The 24,273-nt window shown below is 36.5% G+C and overlaps 1 protein-coding gene across 2 annotated transcripts in view; it reads right to left on the bottom strand.

Annotated features, from left to right (window-relative positions):
• EML4 (EMAP like 4) overlaps positions 1-24,273 on the bottom strand; it is a 156,151-nt gene that overhangs the window by 87,765 nt on the left and 44,113 nt on the right. The window contains exon 1 of one of the 2 annotated variants that reach the window (XM_081315100.1): positions 7,777-7,894. The exons of the other annotated variant lie outside the window; for it this stretch is intronic. Coding sequence (XP_081171226.1) covers positions 7,777-7,843 — 67 coding nt within the window. The 5' untranslated portion in view covers positions 7,844-7,894. Of the gene's footprint in view, positions 1-7,776; positions 7,895-24,273 lie in introns of those variants that run through there. 2 annotated transcript variants of the gene reach the window in all.

The following is a 24,273-nucleotide window of genomic DNA, read 5'->3' as shown; positions in this document are numbered from 1 at the left end:
ATGGCCTACTGGGTGGGCATGGCCAGCTCTACATCGTTCGCATCAAGGCTGCCTATGGGGGCCTGGGCAGGAGTGGGACAGATCTGAGGGTCTCCGGCCGAAGGAGGGTCTCTGGGCCAGGGCCAAGGCAGTGGGGGCCGTTCCCTCACTGTTTCCAGGATGGCTTTGCGGGCCACATGAAACCACTTCACGGGCCGGATCCGGCCCCCGGGCCTTGTGTTTGACATGTCTGATTTAAAGAGTGGCAGAGGAATATCTCTAAATTTATATGGCAAAGAAAGAAACCAAGAATCAAATACAAGTTATTGCAAGATGCCAAGAAAAAAGGGGGTCTGGGTTTACCAGATTTGAAATTGTATTTTGATGCATGCTGTTTGGTTTGGTTAAAAGAGTGGGTGAACCTCCAGAATAAGTGGCTGCTTGATTTGGAAGTACATGAATTAAGGTTTGGATAGCATGGGTATTTATGGTACGATAAAGTTAAAGTAAATGTTGGTTTTAATAATCATTTTATTAGGCATGCCATATGAAGAGTTTGAAATAAATATAAAACAAGGTTTTTTTTTATGAAATTGCCCCTATGGGTGTCCCCAATAAGCTTTTTTTAGAAAAGAAATGGTGGTGAAGCTGCACTGGTGGACATATGGTAAAACATTATCTTTCAATTCTGGTGACCGTAACCTCAAGTCTAAGAAAAAAATAGAATTAGTCATGCTTGTCACTGGTTTACATATCAACAAATGAAGGAAAGATTTAAACTAGACAAAAAAGGCCTTGGTTTTGAGTTTGCTAAAAATGAATTGGAAATCCTACTATGTGGTAGTGATGATCATATAATTGCCAAGGTCTATAAAACATTATTAAAATTGAATTTGGAAAATGAACATGTAAAACACTGTATGATAATAGTAATAATAAAGTTGGAAGGGACCTTGGAGGTCATCTAGTCCAACCCCCTGCTCAGGCAGGAAACCCTGTACTATTTCAGACAAATGGCTGTCCAGTCTCTTCTTGAAAACTTCCAGTGTTGGAGCATTCACTGCTTCTGGAGGCAGGTTGTTCCTCTGGTTAATTGTTCTAACTGTCAGGAAGTTTCTCCTTGTCCTGCCGTTCTCCTTCCATCCGTTGCTTCTTATCCTGCCTTCAGGTGCTTTGGAGAATAGCTTGACTCCCTCTTCTTTGTGGCAGCCCCTGAGATATTGAAACACTGCTATCATGTCCCCCCTCGTTCTTCTCTTCATTAAACTAGACATACCCAATTCCAGCAAGCGTTCCTTATATGTTTTAGCCTCCAGTCCCCTAATTATCTTTGTTGCTCTTCTCTGTGCTCTTTTTAGAGTCTCAACATCTTTTTTACATCATGGTGACCAAAACTGGATGCAGTATTCCAAGTGTAGCATTACCAAGGCATTGTAAAGTGGTGTTAACACTTCATGTGATCTTGATTCTATCCAGTGGGAAAGGAATTTTGGATATAATTTAATACTTGAACAATGGGAGAATGTGTGGATAAAAGGCTTAAAATTCACATTAAATTATAACCTAAAAGAAATTTTTTACAAAATAATCTATTGCTGGTATTTAACACCAGATAAGTTATCTAGAATGTATAAAGGTATTTCAAATGAATGTTGAAAATGTAAATGTAAAGAAAGGACTTTTTATCATTTATGGTGGTCACATGATAAGACAAAGAAATACTGGAGTAGAATTCACACAATGTAGAAAATTCTTAAAGCGAACATAAAGATTAAACCAGAAACGAGGCCATATGGTGACAGCAGCAAGACTGCTCTTGGAAGGATGCCTCGATTCCTACCATGGACGAATGGTTACAAAGGTGATGGAATTAGCAGAGATGGCCAAATTGACTGTGCTGATAAAAGAAAAGAACATAAGTACTTTTGTTTCGACTTGGAAACCGCTTCTGGACTTTGTACTTGAGGTGGAAAAAAATGATATTATGATTTTGGTTTTACCGATTAGACTGATTTGCCGATACAGAAATGGCTAGTGCATACTATTATAGAAATGTAAAAAGTTGAGATTTGATTTTAATGTCTGATTTTACTGCAACAGAGAGTCGGAAATCAATACCTTTTGTTTCTTCCCCTCCCTTTCTTCACACTTTTTTGTTGTCCCCTACTATTCGCTTTTGTATTTTCACATTTATGTTATAAATGAATAAAACTAATAAAATAAAAAGTAAAATAATGGAGTTGCTGGTCTCAATTGCAGTTGGTAAGTGAGCGGCTCAATCTTCTTGCTATCACTCTGACAATAGACAAATGATAGCAGTGAACTCATGTGATTTTGTCACAGCTGAACAATTTTGGTGCTCCACTTTTGGAACCATCCAGTGCCAAATCCATCAGAAGGCTGGGCCACATTGTGGAGGTGTTCATGGCCAGGATTCATGCCTCCTCTGTTCTGCTGCCTCTGGAGGCTCTCTTGCCTCCTGGACTAATCAGGCTATGAGCTTGGATAATAGTTCTAATAGTTCAAGGTTCCCAGATTCTGATTACAGCCATGGTGAATGTAGCCTCTTAGCTGTGACTCATCTTTTTGCACTCCAATCAGCCAGGTTTGTGGTTGTCCAAATCCCTTAAATTGCAAGTATATGCATCAAAAATACATATTGCTTCATGCTCTTTCCTGTTCCTTTTTTTTTAGTTCTAAGCCTAGAGCCAAGAAAAAAACCCACTGGTTTTCTCTAAAAGGCAAAGTTAAATTTGATGAAGGAGTTTGTCTTGTAGATCAGGGGTAGGCAACCTTGTCTATTTTATGACTTGTGGACTTCAATACCCAGAATTCCTGAACCAGCCATGCTGACTCAGGAATTCTGGGAGTTGAGGTGCACAAATCTTAAAAGAGCCAAGGTTGCCTACCCCTGTTCTAGAGAATTGATTCTTTTCATACTGGTACCATCTTCAATAACAGAATACAAAACTTTGCAAGTGTCACAACCCCCTTTCTCCATATGCTATATACTGTAAACTTTGTTCTGGGCTTCATAGCCAAACAACCACATCCTCACTATTTCAGAAAGCTTTTTTGTCCTCATTTTATTTAGTCTAGGTTATGCTGGGCATAGCAGAAGAGGCATAGCTGGAAAATATTAATCAATTCATCCTTCCATGTATGGCACTCAACCTGCCTCAATCCCAAAGAACTGTCAGTGACAAAAAACATGAAATCAGAAATCGAGAACATTTTAACAGTAATATCTGGAACCAATTACATTAGCAGGAAAAATGGCTTATTTTTTTCCCCTCTCTGTAGATTACAAACCCAAATGTAAAACTTGTTTATTTTTCTCAATTGCAGTGAACCTTGTCCCACATATTGCTGGAGGGGTCATCTAGAACTCTGTAACTCTATTGCTCCTTATCATCCAATTCTAAGGAAACAGTTGATTCCCTTGGTCAATAATGGGATGCGTGACTAATGGGATGGATATGAAAAAACAGACTGAAAATAAATCCAGATAGGACAGACATGCTATTGGAAACAGGTATCAGACATACAGCCTGTTTTAGAAAAAACAGAATCTCCCCAGGAAGAGCATCTTCACACTCTTGTCACTGGATTTGCAGGCAACAGCTGGGACAATGAACATCTCTGCACAATTACATCTAGTGCACTAGCTGTAACTCTTTCTGGTTGGATTTAACAATGACTAAACACACCTCAGTCATACCATGTCTTGATTACTACAACATCTTCTTCACAGAGTTACCCTTGAAAATTGGCCAAAAGATATACTTGGTATATCATGTGGCAGCTAGGCAACTAAGCAGTACAAAGTACAGGGATTGTGTATACATGAAATATCTGCATTTGCTGCAAATCACCAGGCACAATCTTTGTTGCCATCCCTAACCTCTGGAATAGTATTCTTCTTGGAGTTCAAGAACTTTAAAATTAAAAATCTTGATCTTCTGGCAAACACAAATGATTTGTAAACCTACAATGAAATGAGATGTCATTGAAGTTTCTGTCCTTTCTCCACATAGCTGTTTAATCATTGTTTCTTCCTTTTATTAGGCACAAACTGCTTTATATGCCTCCTTGAGTGGTTTTGCAATTGGGTGACTTTATTTTTGAAGTACAAATCAGTTTAATGGAATGCATTTTACACTTCATGTCTGTGTAAAGCAAGAAAGGTCCTCTTGAAGATACTCTCACTTTCAGAAGATCTTTTTTGTAAGCAGGAGAGGTTGCTACATGTATTGGCTTCCAATCTCACAGTGTTTAGAAAATATGTGAAGATAAATGTTTTTTCATTAGTTCCTGTTAAATGATTTTAGCATTCGATCTGCATTTTTAACATGCAATATTTCCTTGTTTCTAAATCTTCTAATGCCATGAGTGCTGTCCAAAGTGAAAAGACAGAATAAAAGCCAACAAATACAACTATGAAAAATAAATTGTTGCATATTGTTTTGACAAAGCTCTCAAGAAAAGAAGCTTTCTCCTGCACTTGTGATGCTTCCCATTTATTGAGCTGTTACAAGGAAAGTTTACTTACTGCTTAACTTTGGTATATCTTTTATTTATTATGTTCTGTGCCACTTTTACTTGTCATGTATTTAAGATTTTTTAAAAATAAATTATACTGATCCTGATTAAAAAAAGATTTTATTGGGAGAGTTAGAAAATAAATGATTTGCCCAACAATCCAAATAACCTGTTAGAAATTAGCACATTTGTTAATTCAGCTTTGCCCCCAGTCCATTCAGGGTTTTAACAAGTTCTCTCATGTTTTATCCATATCCACAACTTGATGTTCTTGAAATATACCATTGGTATACCAAATATACCAATGTATCCTCCCAAATTACAAATCAGTTTGGACAAAAATATAACACTCTGAAGTTGTCCCAAAGATGTTTTTTCACTAGGCAACTGGATTTTCTTGTTTTTCCTTTGAAGACATTTTGCTTCTCATTCAAGAAGCTTTTTGGATGCGAAGTGAAACGTCTTCAAAGAAGAAACAAGAAAGTCCAGTTGCCTCGTAAGAAAGCATTTTTGGGACAACTATGACTGAATGACTGAGAATCTCCATAGACATTCTGAAATTGTAGTTCAAACACATCCAAAGGGCACCAGTTTGTACCTCTAATATTCAATTACATCTCCAATTTTATTCAGCTGGCAACCTTATTATCTTGAACAACTTGGGGTTGAGTAGAAAATATTTTACCTTAAACCAGAAAGGAGTGTAATGGTGCTTATAGAAAATATTTCAAACCATTTGTTGTATCAAACAAGAAAATGCATCGAATCATTTTCATTTTCCTCTGAGGAATTCAATGTGGCTTCTGCACTGTTATGTTCTCCCATTTTACAAGATCAGACTTTTTTCCCTACAACAGAAAAGTACCACATGCCAACCACAATTTAAATTAGAAAAATGTTTAGGAATTGCCCCTAAACAGGGAAACTCCAACGCTGCAGCTTTCAAGATATTGTAAGCACCTATAATATTTTTTAAAAAAACATTTTAGCTTAAATAAAAGAATTGCACATAATATTTAAGAATGCAACCATATTAACAATAAGAAATATTATTCAGAGTCAGCAAGACCGAATGTTTACCACAGGCTGGGACTTGCTCTGTAAATCTTATTACCGCTGCTGTTTCTGCCACTAGCATCCTTTCACTGTCTTATGATGATGGACGTACAGTATTTGCTTTTTAAATGGTACGCACTGTAGCCAAATATTGGCCACATAAGATCTGAATTTTTAAAATTTCTATAATAGTTATTATTCCGTTTGCTCCTGGAAATATTCCAGGAAGTGAAGCACTAAATTCTAATTACTCAATTATGGAACATGGAAATATTCCAGTAGCATTTTTAACATCACTAGTTTTATCTCAAATTCAGATGTACTGCAAAGCCTTTTTACTGTCAATTACTATTGTTGTTTAACCAAGTTGTTTTTGCACAAATATCAATCAACACATGATCTTAAAGTGATGATTAATTATTTAGTAAAAATATTGTGAAAATTAAAAAACCCAAAACAAATGTTGCTTATTTTCTTGAATGACTATAGGATTTAAACCAAATTCTGATCCAGAATAATCAGTAGGAAGGTTGCACCTAACATTGGTTGGGTGTTCCTGTCAATAGCTGAAAAACAATGCAAAAGTAAATGGACCTGGGTGTGGTGGGATACGGAAAGGAAGAAGGCCCAGACCCCCCCACCCCACCCCACAGGCATGGTAAGGAAAAGAGAAGGCCTGGGCCTCCTGGCCCACATAAAATTTCCACATGCCTCCTCCACCCCTCAAGGCACCCCACGCTTGGTTAATAATCCACACGATCGCTTAACAACCACAACTGAAAAAGGTGGGACTGCAGTTGCTAAGTAAAACGTTCACGTAGGCATCTTACTTAATGACCGCTTTCCTCAATGACTTTAATAGTGGTCCTAATTCTGGTCTTAAGTTGAGGACTACCTGTATCACTTAAGTTACTTTTCCTATAATGAAACTGAGCCATTTATTGAGCTGAACCAGAGCAACCTATGCCATAATAGTCCCCTTGGGATGCCCCATAACAGGCTCAACTGCCCTCCTTCTATATCCACCTATACAATCCTAACACTTCAGTAAAATGCCAGGTCTTAAAGGCTGTAGTGGAATGTATGAATGACCTTGGAGAAAGAGAGGAGAAGATGCAGGCGAGGATGCAAGACAAGGAGTCCATAGTCCACACCATCTTTCCCCAATGGGATCAGCCCACCCCACTAGTCCTGGCTGAGGAGATCCCATCAGCTAAGGAACTTTGACTGGTGGGATCTAGGAGAAGAGCCTTTTCTGCCTCAGCTGCTGCCCCTTGGAACAAATTGCCACACAAGGTAAGAGCCACTCCCTCTCTTTTAGCCTTCATGAAAAGGCGTAAAACCTGGCTATGCTGGCTGGCATGGGATCCTGAAGGAGGTTGTTGGCTGGAAGTGAACAGCTAACAAAGAAGGCAACCCCACCTATCTCCCCTCCAAACCCATGTTTTTTTAGTCTTTTAACTTTCGCAATTTTAATCCATTGTCATATTTAAAATTCTTTGGATATCTGTATATCATTTGTATATCTTTATCTTACTGTAAGCCACTCACAATCACTTCAAAGTGTGTGATGAACATAATAAAATAGCAAACTTTCCTCCATCTACAAACATCAAACTAATGATATACGTAAACAGATTAGTACTGAAATATTTCAACATGTTAATTAAGAGAAAACATTTTATAAATATTAAATGCAAAATACAAATGCTTCAAATTGTAATGTTTATAAAGAAATATCCTGCAGATACTTTATGGCATGGCTTCTACTATGTCTCCTGTTCAATAAAAAAAATTGCAAAAGGTAGTCTAAGTTTTATATATAAATGAGTGACAAGTTTAAACTGAAATGAATTCAATTTCCATGCCAGTATTCTTTAATTAGAGGGGAATTTTCATTCTGCCATACAGAATGAGTTTCAGATTACTATCTATTTCACAAAATACATCATAGGCATTAATGAATAAAAATGGAATTCATTTAAAGCTTCCATAAAAGTGATCTAGGAAAATAATATATATTCCAAGGAACCAGTGGAAATTCATTTTTCTTGCTGCATTTGATCTGATAAATACTTTGTTGACAGGATAGTGAGAAATTCAAATAAGAATAAGAACAGAATTTCCTCCCTGAAATAGTGAGATATGAGAGATAATTGCTGGCATTATCAGTTCACGAAAAAGAAAGCTATACTTTACCAGTGTAGAAGTTTATGAGCACAGAGGAATTGCACAGAGAAGCAAGACAAGTCAAGGCCTCTTCCATTCTTGCCAGTTCTGTCTACTTCTGTCTTCCTGCTGCTTTCCCAGAGTTTCAGAGCAATCCCCAGATCTTCAAATCAGATAACATTTTTTGAATTCTGAGGAAATCCTGCCAGTCCAGATGGCCTACTACAAACAGCACACGTAAAAAGTTTTTAAGAAAAGCTTTTCTACCTCTCAGCTCTGGAACTCTCTTTTTCCTATTACTGTATGTGTATGTATGTGTGTGTGTGTGGGGGGGAGAAATGAAGAAAAGACGGGGAGGCAATCTGAAGAGGGATGTATTACATGGGGGAAAGAAATTTGAGACTGCTCTAAGGAGTGGTTAAACCTTAGTCATCATAAGTACAGTAATAAAGGCATTATTACAACAGATATTTTGCTGTGATTTAGCATAGAGAATAAACCACAAATTAAAGAATTTACCAAATGTCACATATTTAATTTGTTGTATTTTTAAATGGAAGGATAATAAAGCTTTTAATAAAACCTTTATTAAGTGTCATATGCAGGTAAAAGAAAATCCAGAACCTCTTTCGTTTCAAAACAAAGAATGCATGGTTTAAATTTTAAAGACCGGATTTTTAAGCTTCTCTTTGTCAAATAAGGCTGAATTTTTGACACCAAATTATGGAAATAATGACTAATAATCATTTTTATGACACTGATAAGCTGAAGTTATGTTATTCCTCTAAACGTTATGTCAAAGAACATTTATAATCTTGATTTATATAATGTAAAATATTCCACAATAACTGGAGGGAGGAAAACTAAAAATTACACAGAGGAATGAGTGAAAGCAACCAAGTTAGTAGTGTATCCTCTGCATACAATTAGAGAATAAAAATATTTGTTTCAAAGGAAGTACAGAAAAGGCACAAACAAGTTGCACCTATATTGATCTGTTATAATATGACAAAATGAATCATAAAATTATTATTTTTTTGTGCCGGAAAAACAGTGAATACACAGTTTGCCATCTCAAGTGGATAGCAACCAGAAACTATCACCATTTTAACATAATACATCAACTTTGGTCAAATATGTACTGTCAGATTAATTTCTGCTGAAGCATCTTAGAAAAATGACAGAAACAAAGAGAGAGGGAGAGAAAGGGAGAGGGGGACAGAGAGAGAAATTTCTGTAGGCAATCTCTTCTTTGCCTGAGAAGAGAGAGAGAGATCTATGGTTTTTTGTAATTTTGAAGTTATATAGTTGTCCATTAAAAAGACACAGTGTTGCCAATTGGAGAAAAGTGCAACTCTCTCCAGATTATCATTTCATTACAAATGTGAGAACTCATATTACAGCTGCACAACAGTTCATTTAATATGATAATGCTTTTGTCTGACTTGCAAAACTGAACAGAGCCAGAAGTTAATGAATGCAACATGTGTTCAGTTTTTTTGATAGCTGTGACTAAAGCCAACTGGCAGAATGATCACAGCAAGATAAAATTCAAAACAAAGCAATCTTAGAATGTAGAGTGCTCTCCACCCCCAAAAGCCTTTCACAATCTCTCCAAATGCACAACTTAAAAATATACAAAGGGAAAGGAGAACCACAGTGAAAATACAAGTCGTGGTGGTAGCAGAATAGTTACTTCCCTAAAAACTTGCCCAATATAATCAGATTAGATTTGTCAATGAGTCCTCTTCCCTGAATCCCTCTTTGAAAGCATGCCTTTACATACAGAGAACAAAATCTTGCAATTTATATTTCAACTGGCTGTGCTCATCCCAAACTCAACCAGAATAACTCAAGTTCATAGATGGAGGGAATAACAATAATTTATTAAAGAAACGGACAACAAAGCAATAGCACTTAGAGTTATATACCACTCCATAGTGCTTTACAACAATCTCTGGGAGGTTTTCAATATTAGTATATTGCCTCCAATAATCTGGGTCCTCATTTTATCAACCTCAGAAAGATGAAAGGCTGTGATCAACCTTGAGCCCACCAGAATTTGCCTGAATCGTTCTAAACACTCTGCCATCAGGGTTTCAACATAAAGAACTTACAAAAAAGTAAGAACTAAAAACATTTTGTTTACAATATTCATACATATGTGCAATCTACAATTCTGTTGTATTTTCTCAGTGCACACAACTTACTTTGTACTATACTGATATAGACATGGCAGATAGGACCATCTTGCTGATCTTAGCCAATCTGGAACAAAGCTAAGAAATCCAGCCCTGGTTAGTATCTTGATTTCTATCAGGAAATCCTAGGTTTGTAAAGTAAACTGGGAAGTAAAGGGGAAAAAAAAACCTCTTGGAAGAAGCCATTAGCAAACCAGTTCTATGTTGTTGCTATCTGGATATACAAATATTCCCCAGGAGCAGAATTGAATTTAGGGGAACATACCAGTACAATAAAGAATTCTGCAGATGGGATTATGATGCAGTTGTGTTCTAACTAGAATATAAAATTATATTATTTTAGATCTACATTAAAATTGCTTCCCCACAAACCAGTCTTTAGGTGACGCAAGTAATTCTGCACATATCTTGAATGACAATCTATTTAGACTTGGTAATTGCAGAATATTTTGCATCATCCATCACTCACACTGCTAACTTTGGCAGAAGGACAATATTCCCTACTACTGCTCCCCAAATATTTCAAGGCATACCATTTGTGATTTTAGAGGTAGCAAAACACCAGCAAAATTAATAACAAAATTAGTACACAGAAAAGATCAGGCATTTAGAATGAAGATTTTGAACCACTGTCAAAAGTCTTTCAACAATATTAGGTGTAAGCAGACATTCAAGGACACACTAATTATCTGCCCTATGCGGTAGACGAGACTTGTTATGAATACTAAAACTTGTTGTTGTTAGCTGCGAAGTCGTGTCAGACCCATCACGACCCTATGGACAATGATCCTCCAGGCCTTCCTGTCCTCTACCATCTTCTGGAGTCCATTTAAACTCACACCTACTGCTTCAGTGACTCCATCCAGCCACCTCATTCTCTGTCGTCCCCTTCTTCTCTTGCCCTCAATCTCTGGAATTCTGTATTCAATTGGGCGTATCTTTCTTTTTCTCCCTTGCCTTTCGCTTCCCTCCTTTCCTCAGCTATTTGTAAAGCTTCCTCAGACAGCCATTTTGCTTTTTTTGCATTTCTTTTTCTTTGGGATGGTTTTAGTTGCTACTTCTTGTACAATATTGCGAACCTCCATCCATAGTTCTTCAGGCACTCTGTCTATGAGATCTAGTTCCTTAAATCTATTTGTCACCTCTACTGTATATTCAACCGGGATATGATTTAATTCATACCTGAGTGGCCTAGTGCTTTTCCCTACTTTCTTCAGTTTAAGCCTAAACTTTGCAAGGAGAAGCTCATGGTCTGAGCCACAGTCAGCTCCTGGTCTTGTTTTTATTGACTGTATAGAGCTTCTCCATCTTTGGCTGCAGAGCACATAGTCAATCTGATTTCTGTGTTGACCGTCTGGTGATGTCCATGTGTAGAGCCGTCTCTTGGGTTGTTGGAAAAGAGTGTTTGCTATGACCATCGTATTCTCTTGACAAAATTCTATCAACCTGTGCCCTGCTTCATTTTGTACTCCAAGGCCAAACTTGCCTGTTATTCCACTTATCTTTTGGCTTCCTACTTTAGCATTCTAATCCCCCATGATGATAAGGACATCATTTTTGGGTGTTAGTTCTATAAGGTGCTGTAGGGCTTCATAGAACTGGTCAATTTCATCCTCTTCAGCACTGGTGGTTGGGGCATAGACTTGGACTACTGTAATATTGAATGGTTTGCCTTGGATTCGAACTGAGATCATTCTGTCATTTTGAGGATTGTATCCCAGTATTGCTTTTCCTACTCTTTTATTGACTATGAAGGCTACTCCATTTCTTCTGAGGGATTCTTGCCCGCAGTAGTATACCTGATGGTCATCTGAATTAAATTCACCCATTCCTGTCCATTTTAGTTCGCTGATAACTAAGATGTCGATGTTCAGTCTTGTCATCTCTTGTTTGACCACGTCCAGCTTGCCTTGATTCATGGATCTTACATTCCAGGTTCCTACGGAGAAAAAATCTTTACAGCATCGGACTTTCCTTTCACCACCAGACACATCCACAGCTGAGCGTCCTTTTGGCTTTGGCCCAGTCGCTTCATTCTTTCTGGTGCTACTAGTACTAGCCCTCTGCTCTTCCCCAGTAGCATATTGGACGCCTTCCAACCTGAGGGGCTCATCTTCCAGCGTCATATCGTTTTGCCTTTTGGTACTGTCCATAGGGTTTTCATGGCAAAGATACTGGAGTGGGTTGCCATTTCCTTCTCCAGTGGATCACGTTTTGTCAGAACTCTCTGCTATGACCTCTCCATCTTGGGTGGCCCTGCACGGCATAGCTCATAGCTTCATTGAATTACGCAAGCCCCTTTGCCAGGACAAGGCAGTAATCCATGAAGGGGATACTAAAACTACTTTTATTATAAGATTACAATAACAGAGTCTTGCAAATCTGAATGGACCTTTCCCCTTCCCTGCCTCTATCCTAAAAAGAACTAAAGAGGATAAAATCTGAAGCACTCTCTGAAATTCCATTTTTGCTTTCAGCTCAAGACTTTTTTTTACTTGACTGCTGTTTTGACTGATTCTTCCTCCTCTTCCTGAGGGTTACTCTCAAAGCCCATTACATCAATATCCACTTTAGTAATACTCTTTTATTACAAAATTTTGTAGAATCATGCAAATGATTTTAAAAAATCACAGACTTTTATTGAAATAAAATATATTCCAATACTGATACTGATTCAGGACATTTGGACACTAGTACATCTAGACCAAATTGTGCAAATGATGTTGTAACTGAACAATTTTTATAACTTTCATCAATCAAAACTGTTCTTGCAATAATTCAAATGCTTTAAAAATTGATTAGGAATTATCTGCTCCAAAGTGCTAATCGCCCTACTTGCTATCTCTTCCCCCCAACTAAAAATATTTACCTACAATTTTCAAACTGAAGTCTATCACATGAATAAGAGTTTAAATTTATATTTATGCCCCAACATCTTCAAAATGTGCCTTTAGTGCAGAAAATATAATAGGGTTATGGCAAAAAACAAAGCTGAACATCTGTAACAACGTTAGAAGGACTACATTATAACTTTTTAATTAAATATATAAAGGTGATTTGACTTGGTTGACTTATCATCATATGGTATGCAATTTAGATAACATCTAGGAAATAATCCTTCGCTCCTTAGCCTAAGTAACTTTTTCAGCCATGAAGTAATATTTTTCCATTTTACAACATAGAAAAAATATCAACCAGCAACTGTAATCTATATATAGCTTTCTAGAGCAAACTTTATTCTGTTGATTTATATTGTAGAATTGGCAAAATATTAAGTCATCATTATAAAGAATACAGTGGCATTCCAAAAAGGCATAGAAATGTTAATTGCAAAAAAAATTTTTATATATATATTTAGAAATTTCACAATTAAGCTAATTGCCTTTCTTTAAAGTAAAAGCTTTAAAAATAGTAGTCTATTTATGAAAACCTATAAGCAAATATTTGAATCAGCATACACAAATGTTTGGAAGAACTTTAAATTTTAATTAAATCTAGATTAAACTGATTAATAAATGGAACAGCTTGCCTCCTAGAGTTATGAGTGCTCCATTGCTGTAAGTTTTCAAGAAAAAAGAGACAGCCATTTGTCCGGGATGGTATAGTAAGTCCAGTTTTGGGCAAGGGGCTGAACTAGAAGACCTCTAATGTCCCTTCCTTCCCTATGATTCTATGATACTAAAATATTCAGAAGGGTAAGAAAGGCTTTAGGATTTTCTAAATTTGGCTGCCCTGCAAAACATGGCCACATTTATTTTCAATTATAAGTATTCCTCAACTTACAACCACAACTGAGCCTCAAATTTCCATTGCTAAGCAAGGCAGTTGTTGAGTTGCTTCTCATTTTATGATTTTTTTAAAGAGAATCACTGCAGTTGTTAAGTGAATCACAGAGTCATTCAGTGAATCTGGCTTCCCCATTGACGTTAGTTGTTGGAAGCTGGCTGGGAAGGTTACAAATGGTAATCATATGACACTTGGATAGTGCAACTGTCATAAATACACAGCAGTTGCCAAGTGTCCAAATTTTGATCATGTGACCATGGGGATGCTCTAAAACTGTGAAAACTGGACATAAGTCACTTTTTTCAATGCCATCATTAACTTCGAATGGTCACTAATAGAATGTACATCAATGACTGCTTGTATATGTGAAAAGGAATTTAACATTTTTTAGATAAGAGTACCTCATGCCACTATAAACAGGATGATCCCCACCCACAGTATCTATAGCAAACGGCTATTTTGCAATAAATCTTCCGGTTTTAAAAATATTATCACCATTACCAAAGTAATACACAAATGACAGAGTGCAAGAAAGAATGGAGGAGAAGAAGACATGGGAATACAGTAGTTGCTATTTTAGGACTAGGATTTAAAAAAAATCACTTCACTAAAAATAAAACAATCTTGAATATGTGAAAATGTATCAACTTAGCCCTTTGGCTAAAAAAGAAGAGCCATTTAATTTTACTAAATGCAGTGGCAATGGGGCTCTTCTGGAGTTAATAAAGGGGTTCTTCTGGAATTAATAAGATGTGAGAAGGAAAGGTTGCTTACCAAATGTTAATTTTCCATTCTTCCTCCCAGATGCATAATGTTATGTCCTTTAGCATATCATAGTAGATAGTGTTAACTTTCTTAACTACTGCAATGACTTACACCCAAAACTCTGGGGAATATCAGAGTTTGTGAGGGCTACCTGTATATTCTTTCTTTGAAACATTTTATTTTTGTATTTCTATTTATTTTAATACAATAAAACAGTGGAAATCTTGGCATTTAACTGAGTGTGTAAAAAGACCTTCAAAATTGTTTTACTTTTGGTTAAAAACAACACAATGCATTTTGTTTTTATAGTTAATCCTTCATTAACAATATACTGAGCACTAACTATACAACTTTTGCTATTGGCTGCTAATTTATTTATTTATTTATTTATTTTTGGGACTTATATGCCGCCCTATCTCCCAAAGGACTCAGGGCGGCTTACAACAATAAAAAGCAACAGTACAAAAATTAAAACAACGAATTAAATAGCCCCAAAATAAATTAACTACAGTTAAAAATTAAAACATATTTAAAAACCCATCATCAATCCAGGTCAGCCTGATGGAAAAGTTTTGAGGTCGCAGCGAAAGGACCGGAGGTCCGGGGCCATCCGAAGCTCAAGGGGGAGTTGGTTCCAAAGGGCTGGTGCTCCCACAGAGAAGGCCCTCCCCCTGGGGGTCGCCAGCCGACATTGTCTGGCCGACGGCACCCTGAGGAGGCCCTCTCTGTGTGAGCGCACTGGGCGATGGGAAGTCGTCCCCGGTAGCAGACGGTCCTGCAAGTATCCCGGGCCTAAGCCATGTAGGGCTTTAAAGGTAAGTACCAGCACCTTATTGATATCACACCTTTTTATTTAAAGTTTGCTTTTCTCTGTTCTTAAAAATGTTTAAAAGTATGTTATACAAATGCATGCTTTCTACAATCAACACAATGGCGGAACACACAGAAAATTCTATGGAAATTACAACAGGTACTAAATACAACATCCATTCAAACAATAATAATAGGAGAGAGGACAGCAGAGGATCCTTAGGTAATTTCCCCACACCTGTTTCAAGAAACATAAGCAAACATTCTATACAAGGACTGTCAGATGGACAGAATTAGAACTACATCTACAAGAGAAAACAGAACATTTGAAGTGCAATTTTCACACTTAAATGCTTCCAAGTGCAGATTGCAGAACAGTCAGTATATTAGTGGTTTGTGAGCACAACTTGAGCTTGAGGACCTACATTCAGAATACAGAATCAATATAAATTAGAGATACAGCTAAGAAATAAAACTTGAGAAACTAAGGAATAGATAAGAGACAGCATGAAAACCAAAAAGGAAAAAGAGAATTCCCATATTTCAGAAAGGTAAAGAAAAAAATGGTTTTTCAAGTTAACATCATAGCCAAGTCAAAACAGTTTGAATATCATGGTCAAACTTGTGAATGGATGATGAGTGAACAAAGATTTTCATATTAATCAAGGACAAGAAGCATATGTCAATCAAGAATGTTGTCTTGTGGTAAGATAGGAGGAAAGTAACTAAATAACTGATTAGCTAACTAATTAGCTAACTAACTAGTTAACTACCCAAATAATAAATAAATAAACAAGCAAACAAATAAATAAATGCCCACAAATACAGACAAATAACCAAAAAGGGAGAAACCCCTCTTTGTAGTATCAAAGAAATCACAAAAACAAAACACAAGAGTAGAGATATGCAAAATTCGTAGATTTGCAACACTTTGAGGAATTACTCTTGGAAACCACTAAACCATTCCTACGACAGCAAGTTTTAAGGTATTTCCACATTATCACAATAATAAGAATAAAAGTAGATGTGTATGCGAGGTGATATAAAGACCAGGAAAAAACAAGAAAAACTAACAAATAGTGCCTATTGCCTAGTCTAAAGATACATTAACAAAAAACAATTCCTAACAATGGGAGAAAGAAAATGAAAGTAAAAAAATTAGGAAGTGAAAAACTGAACAATTTTTCATGAAGCTTCCTAAAAAATAGTGAAAAAAATAAAAAGGAATGAATGGCATTCATTAGATATTAAACATAAAGGAGATTTTCAGGTTTAAATACAATTATTTCAAAATAGATTTGTCCAAGGCAAGAAATCTGTGCATGTCATTTTTTTTACCAATACTTTTTCTATCGCTTTCAGTGCATTAAGTAATTATATGTAGCTAAATTTGATTTTCTAATCTGCAACTCGTAAAGCACCAATATTAAACCTTAGAATATCTTCTTTGAATCTGAGTCTTTTATGTGCCAAAATAGATCACTAGATAACATCAGTATTCCATGTTTCAAGACTTGTTATATTCTAGAATATGAAATATCTCTTATCTGCACAAATATTTGATTGAGAACAGTACACAAGAATGATGTAAAACAAAGCCCCTTGCAAAAAATAAATCTAAATTACTTTAAAACTTATTTAAGAAAAAAGGACCCACAAGGACTTTTGCCCTGGGTTTTACTAGAATGGAAATTGCTTTACAAAAAGCAGTCTTCATCTCTACACATCAATGTGTTCTAAGAGACGAAGGATGTTTCTTATTTTAGAAAGCCACAACTATTAACATCTAAAGAACAGATGTTTCATCTTCTGTGGTGTCATCTTTGATAAAGCATATATTTCCGCTTCTGATTTTTAATAGACACCCTATAGCCCACTTGATGGTTTCTGACTCCTGACTTTTCTGAGAAGCAATAAATGTATTCTTCTTTAGGAGAAAAATATCCTCCGGGATAAATTTAGCTCTCTCATTGACATTTTATCAGATCCATGGTGTGCTCCCTGCTGCTACTCTATTCTTGTTCTTAGAACATACAAATCAAATGTTAACTGGTTGTTAAACACAAGATGTTCAGTGGCAGGTGGTCTGGCCAGAGACATACGACAAGAATATTGTCAGTATTTTGCATTAATAGCTAAATCAGAATCTTGAAAATGATAAAGCATATAGAATGAAGAACTCTTCTCCTATCTTCTTAAAAACATCTTCCATTATGTTATGCAATAGTGAAGGACATGGTTTTTTTCCTTCATAGCAGCAGTTCTTAAATGAAATATATAGCCCAATGTTTGCAAGAGTGGGATTAGACTTAAGACGCTTCTTCCCTCTTGCTGCAATACTAAGAAGAAAGTTTATAAAGACCCCATAGTATGTAAAGTGGACAGGCATCAATACTTTCAGTGCTTTTGGGATCACTTTGGGACATCAAGAATGTACAAAAATCTGTACTGATTGTATGTAGAGAGCCAGTTTGGTCTAGTAGTTTAGGCACCAGGCTAGAAAGTGGGAGATAGTGAGTTCAGGTCCCACCTTAGCCATGAAAGCAGCTAGGTGACTTGGGCCAGTCACTCTCTTTCAGCCCAATCAACTTTAGAGTTATTGTTCAGGGAAAATGTTGACACATTTTAAATAAATAAATAAAAATTCCTCAAAGCCATGGGAATTTCAGTTTAGAAGAGTTTATGTTTTACAGTGTCAATGTTTAGTGTGTTTTAGTTAATGACAGCAGGCTGGGTTTTCCTATGTCCTTGGAGCTATTTTTGAGTTATATGGAACAAAGAAGAAGAAAAAGAAAAGCAATAATAAAAAATATATAAAACATTTTGAAGAAAGAATTATCTTCAGGTTAAGACTCGTGAACATATTACTACATTAGGTTATCCCAAATTTAAGTTCATAGATCTGAGACAAAATTTTAGTTCTACTATGAAGAGGTGGCATGTTTGGAAAGTTGAATTAATTAATGTCAGCCCCATGAGATAGACCAGACCAGAAAATACATGGTGGAATGGGAAGAGAAGAATCCCACCTCCAGACCACTCATCATCTTGGTTTTAAAAAGCTTTTCTTTTTAATTCCTCTAATTTTAATTGTCTTGTAGGAAATTTTTAATTTTTATCATACTATTAGGTCACCCAGAGTCACTGTATCAGTTAGATGGGTAGCATAAAAATTTAACAATGAAATGAATAAAATCAACTCTGCAGGAAGGCCAGAATTATATTTTATTTATTTCTAATGTATAAAAACAGATTTTTGCCAATTTGATTGTGCTGCCTTCTTCCTTATAGTATAGTGAATCAAAGAGGCACTTGTCTAAACTACCTCTGAATTTTATTTTGTTTTTCAGGTTTTTCCCTTTGCCTAGGTGCTGGTTCTTGTATATTTCTGTAAATGTCACTTCTCTTAATCTTTACAATAAAAAAATTCTAATTTGGAAACAAAGTCATTACTAAAAGCCAACATGGGTTTCTCAAAAACAGATCATGCCAAACAAATCTTATTGCATTCTTTGACCAAGTGACAAAATTAGTGGACCAGAAGAATGCTATGGAGATAATTGACTTGGACTTCAGTAAGGCATTTGATAAAAGTAGATCACAACCTACTACTTGGTAAGACAGAAAAATGTGGGTTAGACAGAATCACCACCAGATGGATTCGCAGCTGGTTGACCGACCATACTCAGCATGTGATCCTCAATGGAACTGCATCTACATGGAGGGAAGTGTGTAGAGGGGTGCTCCAGGGCTCTGTTCTGGACCCAGTGCTCTTCAACATCTTCATCAATGATTTGGATGAGGGGATAGGTGGGGAACTCATCAAATTTGCAGACGACACCAAGCTGGCAGGAATAGCCAACACTCCAGAAGAGAGGCTTAAGATACAGGAGGATCTGGACAGATTTGAACACTGGACGCTATCTAACAAAATGAAATTCAGTGGTGAAAAAAGTAAGGTTCTATATTTAGGCAAGAAAAACCAAATGCACAGGTATAGTATAGGGGGTATACCTTGCTCAATAGTAGTAACTGTGAGAGGGATCTCGGAGTCCTAGTGGAGAATCACTTAGATATGACCTAGCAGTGTGCTGCAGCTGCCAAAAAAGCCAACACAGTGCTAGGCTGCATTAACAGAGGGATAGAATCAAGATCACGTGAAGTTTTAATACCACTTTACACTTGGTAAGGCTACACTTGGAATACTTAATCCAGTTTTGGTAACCATGATGTAAAAAAGATGTTGAGACTCTAGAAAGAATACATATAAGAGCAACAAAGATGATTAGGGGACTGGAGGCTAAAACATATAAGGACGGTTGCTGGAATTGGGTATGTCTAGTTTAATGAAGAGAAGGACGAGGGGGAACATGATAGCAGTGTTCCAATATCTCAGAGGCTGCCACAAAGAAGAGGGAGTCAAGCTATTCTCCAAAGCACCTGAAGGCAGGACAAGAAGCAACAGATGGAAACTAATCAAGGAGAGAAGCAACCTAGAACTAAGGAGAAATTTCCTGACAGTTAGAACAATTAACCAGTGGAACAACCTGCCTCCAGAAGCGGTGAATGCTCCAACACTGGAAGTTTTTAAGAAGAGACTGGACAGCCATTTGTCCGAAATGTTATAGGGTTTCCTGCCTGAGCAGAGGGTTGGACCAGATGACCTCCAAGGTCCCTTTCATCATCATCATCATCATCATCATCATCATCATCATCATCATCGTCATCATTGTTGTTGTTGTTGTTGTTGTTATTATTATTATTATTATTATTATTATTATTATTATTATTTATTATTATTATTATTATTATTATTATTATTATTATTATTATTATTATTATTATTAGTGATTTGAAGCCCACAAAAACTATTTAGTGGGCTATTATTTGTCTGGATCTTCATATTTAAAATAATATACATATCTATATTTAAAATTCATTATGTGTGACTTATGACTATCTAAATAATAAGCATATTGTTCATACATGGTTCGTACCAAATTATAATGTTTCTTACTGAGTAGCTTAGCCCTAAGGATTAATGCCTTGACACTGTTGGACTATTTAATAGGTTCAGTAACCTTTAGAGAGATGCTGGTGAGAGCAGGAATTCCTTTAGAATCAGCCTTGCTGCAAAGTAAAAAGGAAAGGGTAGGAAGAATCCACAACAGGGATGAGTGAGGACAGACAGCTTTCTGCAGAGGGAAGCTAAATTACCACAAAGAAGAAAATCCAGGAAGAATGACAATGACAAATCACTTCTATATTATTGCTAATAGAATTGTATGGGCATGACTGAAACATTTAGGAAAGTTTCTATACCAGATAATGAGATAACACTTATTCACCCAACTCCAATCAAAAGATACTTTTAATGTTAATGGGGATAAATACTGAATATATCTGAAAGCAATAATATGTACTAATAGTGAAAGAAGGATTCCACATTTTAGAAAGGCACATATAATTAGGACATGGAGTATAGGAAGTATGAATCAAGGAGAATTTGAAACCAGAACATGGAAATAATGAAATGAAATGGACATTTTATAATAAGGGAATGTTGGTAGACCACAGACGACACTTTAAATCCATTGATTACAAGATATACTATACACTGCATAAACTCGTATGAACAAATAAAATGGCAATCCCAAGAAGACATTGCTGAATATTGCTCAGCTATTATCCAGTAAGCCCCAAATCTTTATCTCTTAGAATTACTACATAGCAGTGTTATACAAATGATCTACAAATTGTTGGAAGAATAAAAAGTGGCCTCAAAAATGCATATGGGCTTCTAAGAAAAATGAAAACCTTTGAAATATGCATAGATAATCAAAACAATCTATTAGGAAGTATACACAAACTGTTACTTAAACATGACAGAGAGATAAATCAAAACTGTATAACAAAATTGAAGCAGAACTTCATAAGACATAATCACAATATAACAATAAAATGGAACAAAGCAATAAAATTCACCGTACTTTACAATTTATGAGAAAACTGGTCAAAATGCTTATAAATACTATACAATGCATCAATAATTGCCAATATAGACAAATCATATAGTATTGAAATTGTCATGATACAGAATGAACATTTTAACAATGCAATAGATATGTGAATAAATAATGGAAAGAAATATACCTTATTTAGAGAATTTTAGAAACCCAATTTGAATTGAAATCATTTTTAATTAGATATAATTTTAGGATATATCAAGAAAAAAAACCACAATTTATTTATGTTGATGGCTATGAGAATAAATGTACTACAACACTGGAAAAAAGATACATTACCAACGATATCAGATTGGGAACAAACATAGAGAATATGCAGCAAAGGCAAAATTAACAGCATATATTCGTTACAAAGTTTGACTACATTCAAGCAAGAATTGCTCTTATACATGTTATATGTTATGCAGCAAGGCAAACTTAAACTTTTAGAATATGGTTTGTAAGAGTAAAAAGAATTGATTAAAGAACTTAAGTTAAAATTGTAAATATTTATAAATACAATATATCAGTTGAAGTATTATGAAAGAGGGGTTGGAAACAATTATATATCTATTTGATTAATGTTTTTTCCTCTTAGTTGATTTATTTTAATAAAATAAAAGTGGAAATCTTGGCATTTAATTGAAAGTGTTAAAAAGGCCTTCAAAATTGTTTTACTTTTGGTTAAAAACAACACAATGCATTTTGTTTTTATAGTTAATCCTTCATTAACAATATACTGAGCACTAACTATGCAACTTTTACTATTGGCTGCTAATTTATTGATATCATACCTTTTTATTTAATATTTGCTTTTCTCTGTTCTTAAAAATGTTTAAAAGTATGTTATACAAATGCATGCTTTCTACAATCAACACAATGGTGGAACACACAGAAAAGTCTATGGAAATTACAACAGGTACTAAATACAACATCCATTCAAACAATAATAATAGGAGAGAGGACAGCAGAGGATTCTTAGGTAATTTCCCCACACCTGTTTCAAGCAACATAAACAAACATTCTATACAAGGACTGTCAGATGGACAGAATTAGAACTACATCTACAAGAGAAAACAGAACATTTGAAGTGCAATTTTCACACTTAAATGCTTCCAAGTGCAGATTGCAGAACAGTCAGTATATTAGTGGTTTGTGAGCACAACTTGAGCTTGAGGACCTACATTCAGAATACAGAATCAATATAAATTAGAGATACATATAAGAAATAAAACTTGAGAAACTAAGGAATAAATAAGAGACAGCATGAAAACCAAAAAGGAAAAAGAGAATTCCCATATTTCAGAAAGGTAAAGAAAAAATGGTTTTTCAAGTTAACATCATAGCCAAGTCAAAACAGTTTGAATATCATGGTCAAACCTGACTGAACAAAGATTTTCAAATTAATCAAGAACAGACAAGAAGCATATGTCAATCAAGAGTGTTGTCTTGTGGTGAGATGGGCAGGAAACTAACTAGCTAGCTAGTTAGCTAACCAGCTAACTAACCAAGTAATAAATAACTATATAAACAAGCAAATAAATAAATAAATGCCCACAAATACAAACAAATAACCAAAAAGGGAGAAACCCCTTTTTAGTATCAGAAATCACAAAAAAAACTGAAAACTAATGTAAAAATAATTATCTTAGATATGATATAAGCATATGTAAGATAGAAATACTATACTGCCCTCCATTATAAATAGAATTAGAGAATGTCAGAAACATTTGCAGAGGGAGTATATGTCCCAGAAATGGCTCCACAAAAAAGTTCAATTTAACAGGCAATAGAGCTGCTATTGACGAGAAAAGTAGCAGGTTCAGATGAAATGCCCTCTGAGCTGATTTGGGAGAAGAGGCAGTTAAAATGCTACCAGATCTATGTCAACATATATGAAACAAGGTGTGCAACCAAGAGATTAGAAAAAATATATATATACCTATGCCAAAAAATGTAGGTGAAGAATATAGAGTCACACAAGAATTTACAAAGAAAAATAAACCTAGTTATGTCAGGAGAAATGTCAAATGAGGAATTATAAAAAAAAATACAGAGACATGAATCAGCATCCAATACAATGTATATTAATTGAAATGAGGAAAAATCCAGAAGAATTTATTGTGTATATAAAAATGGAAAGTGAAACATATGGGTTAGAGTTTAATATGAAGAGCACAAAGTAACACCAACTAATATGCTTTGCAAACTACTATATACTTGAGTATAAGCCGACTCGAGTATAAGCCGAGACCCCCAATTTCACCCCCAAAAACTGGAAAAAGTTGTTGACTCGAGTATAAGCCGATCCGCCATTCTGCAAGCCTCTGCCGCCAGCAGAGGCTCGATCCGCCATTTTGCAAGCCTGAATACACAGGAATACCCTGTGTGGCCGCGGCTCTCGGGGAAGCCCTGGCTGTCCGCTTCCTCGCTCCACGCTGCCATTCAGGGCCCGCGCGTTCCCCGGGCAAATCGCGGCGCCCAGCAGGCGAGGAAACACGCCCGCTCCAGTCGCCCCCCCTTCCCTCAGGAGACGCGAAGCAAGTGACCGCCCGGAGCTTACCGAGGACTTGCTTCGGTGCTTCCAGGATCGCGCGCACCTCTCCCAAGCCGCCGCCGTCCGGAGACCTGCCGAAGTTTGGGGAGGTTTGGGGAGGTGCGCGCGCACCTCCCCAAACCTCCCCAAACGTCGGCAGGTCTCCGTTCCTCTGCGCCCTGCCTGCCTGCTTCTTTCCACAGCGGAAAGAAGCAGGCAGGCAGGGCGCAGAGGAACGGAGACCCGGCGACGTTTGGGGAGGTTTGGGGAGGCGCCCAAACCTCCCCAAACGTCGGCAGGTCTCCGTTCCTCCGCGCCCTGCCTGCCTGCTTCTTTCCGCTGTGGAAAGAAGCAGGCAGGCAGGGCGCAGAGGAACGGAGACCCGGCGACGTTTGGGGAGGTTTGGGGAGGCGCCCAAACCTCC

Source organism: Vipera berus (assembly GCF_964194415.1).
Source record: "Vipera berus genome assembly, chromosome: 1".
Classification (NCBI taxonomy): domain Eukaryota; kingdom Metazoa; phylum Chordata; class Lepidosauria; order Squamata; family Viperidae; genus Vipera; species Vipera berus.
This window is presented reverse-complemented; position numbering and strand designations above follow the sequence as displayed.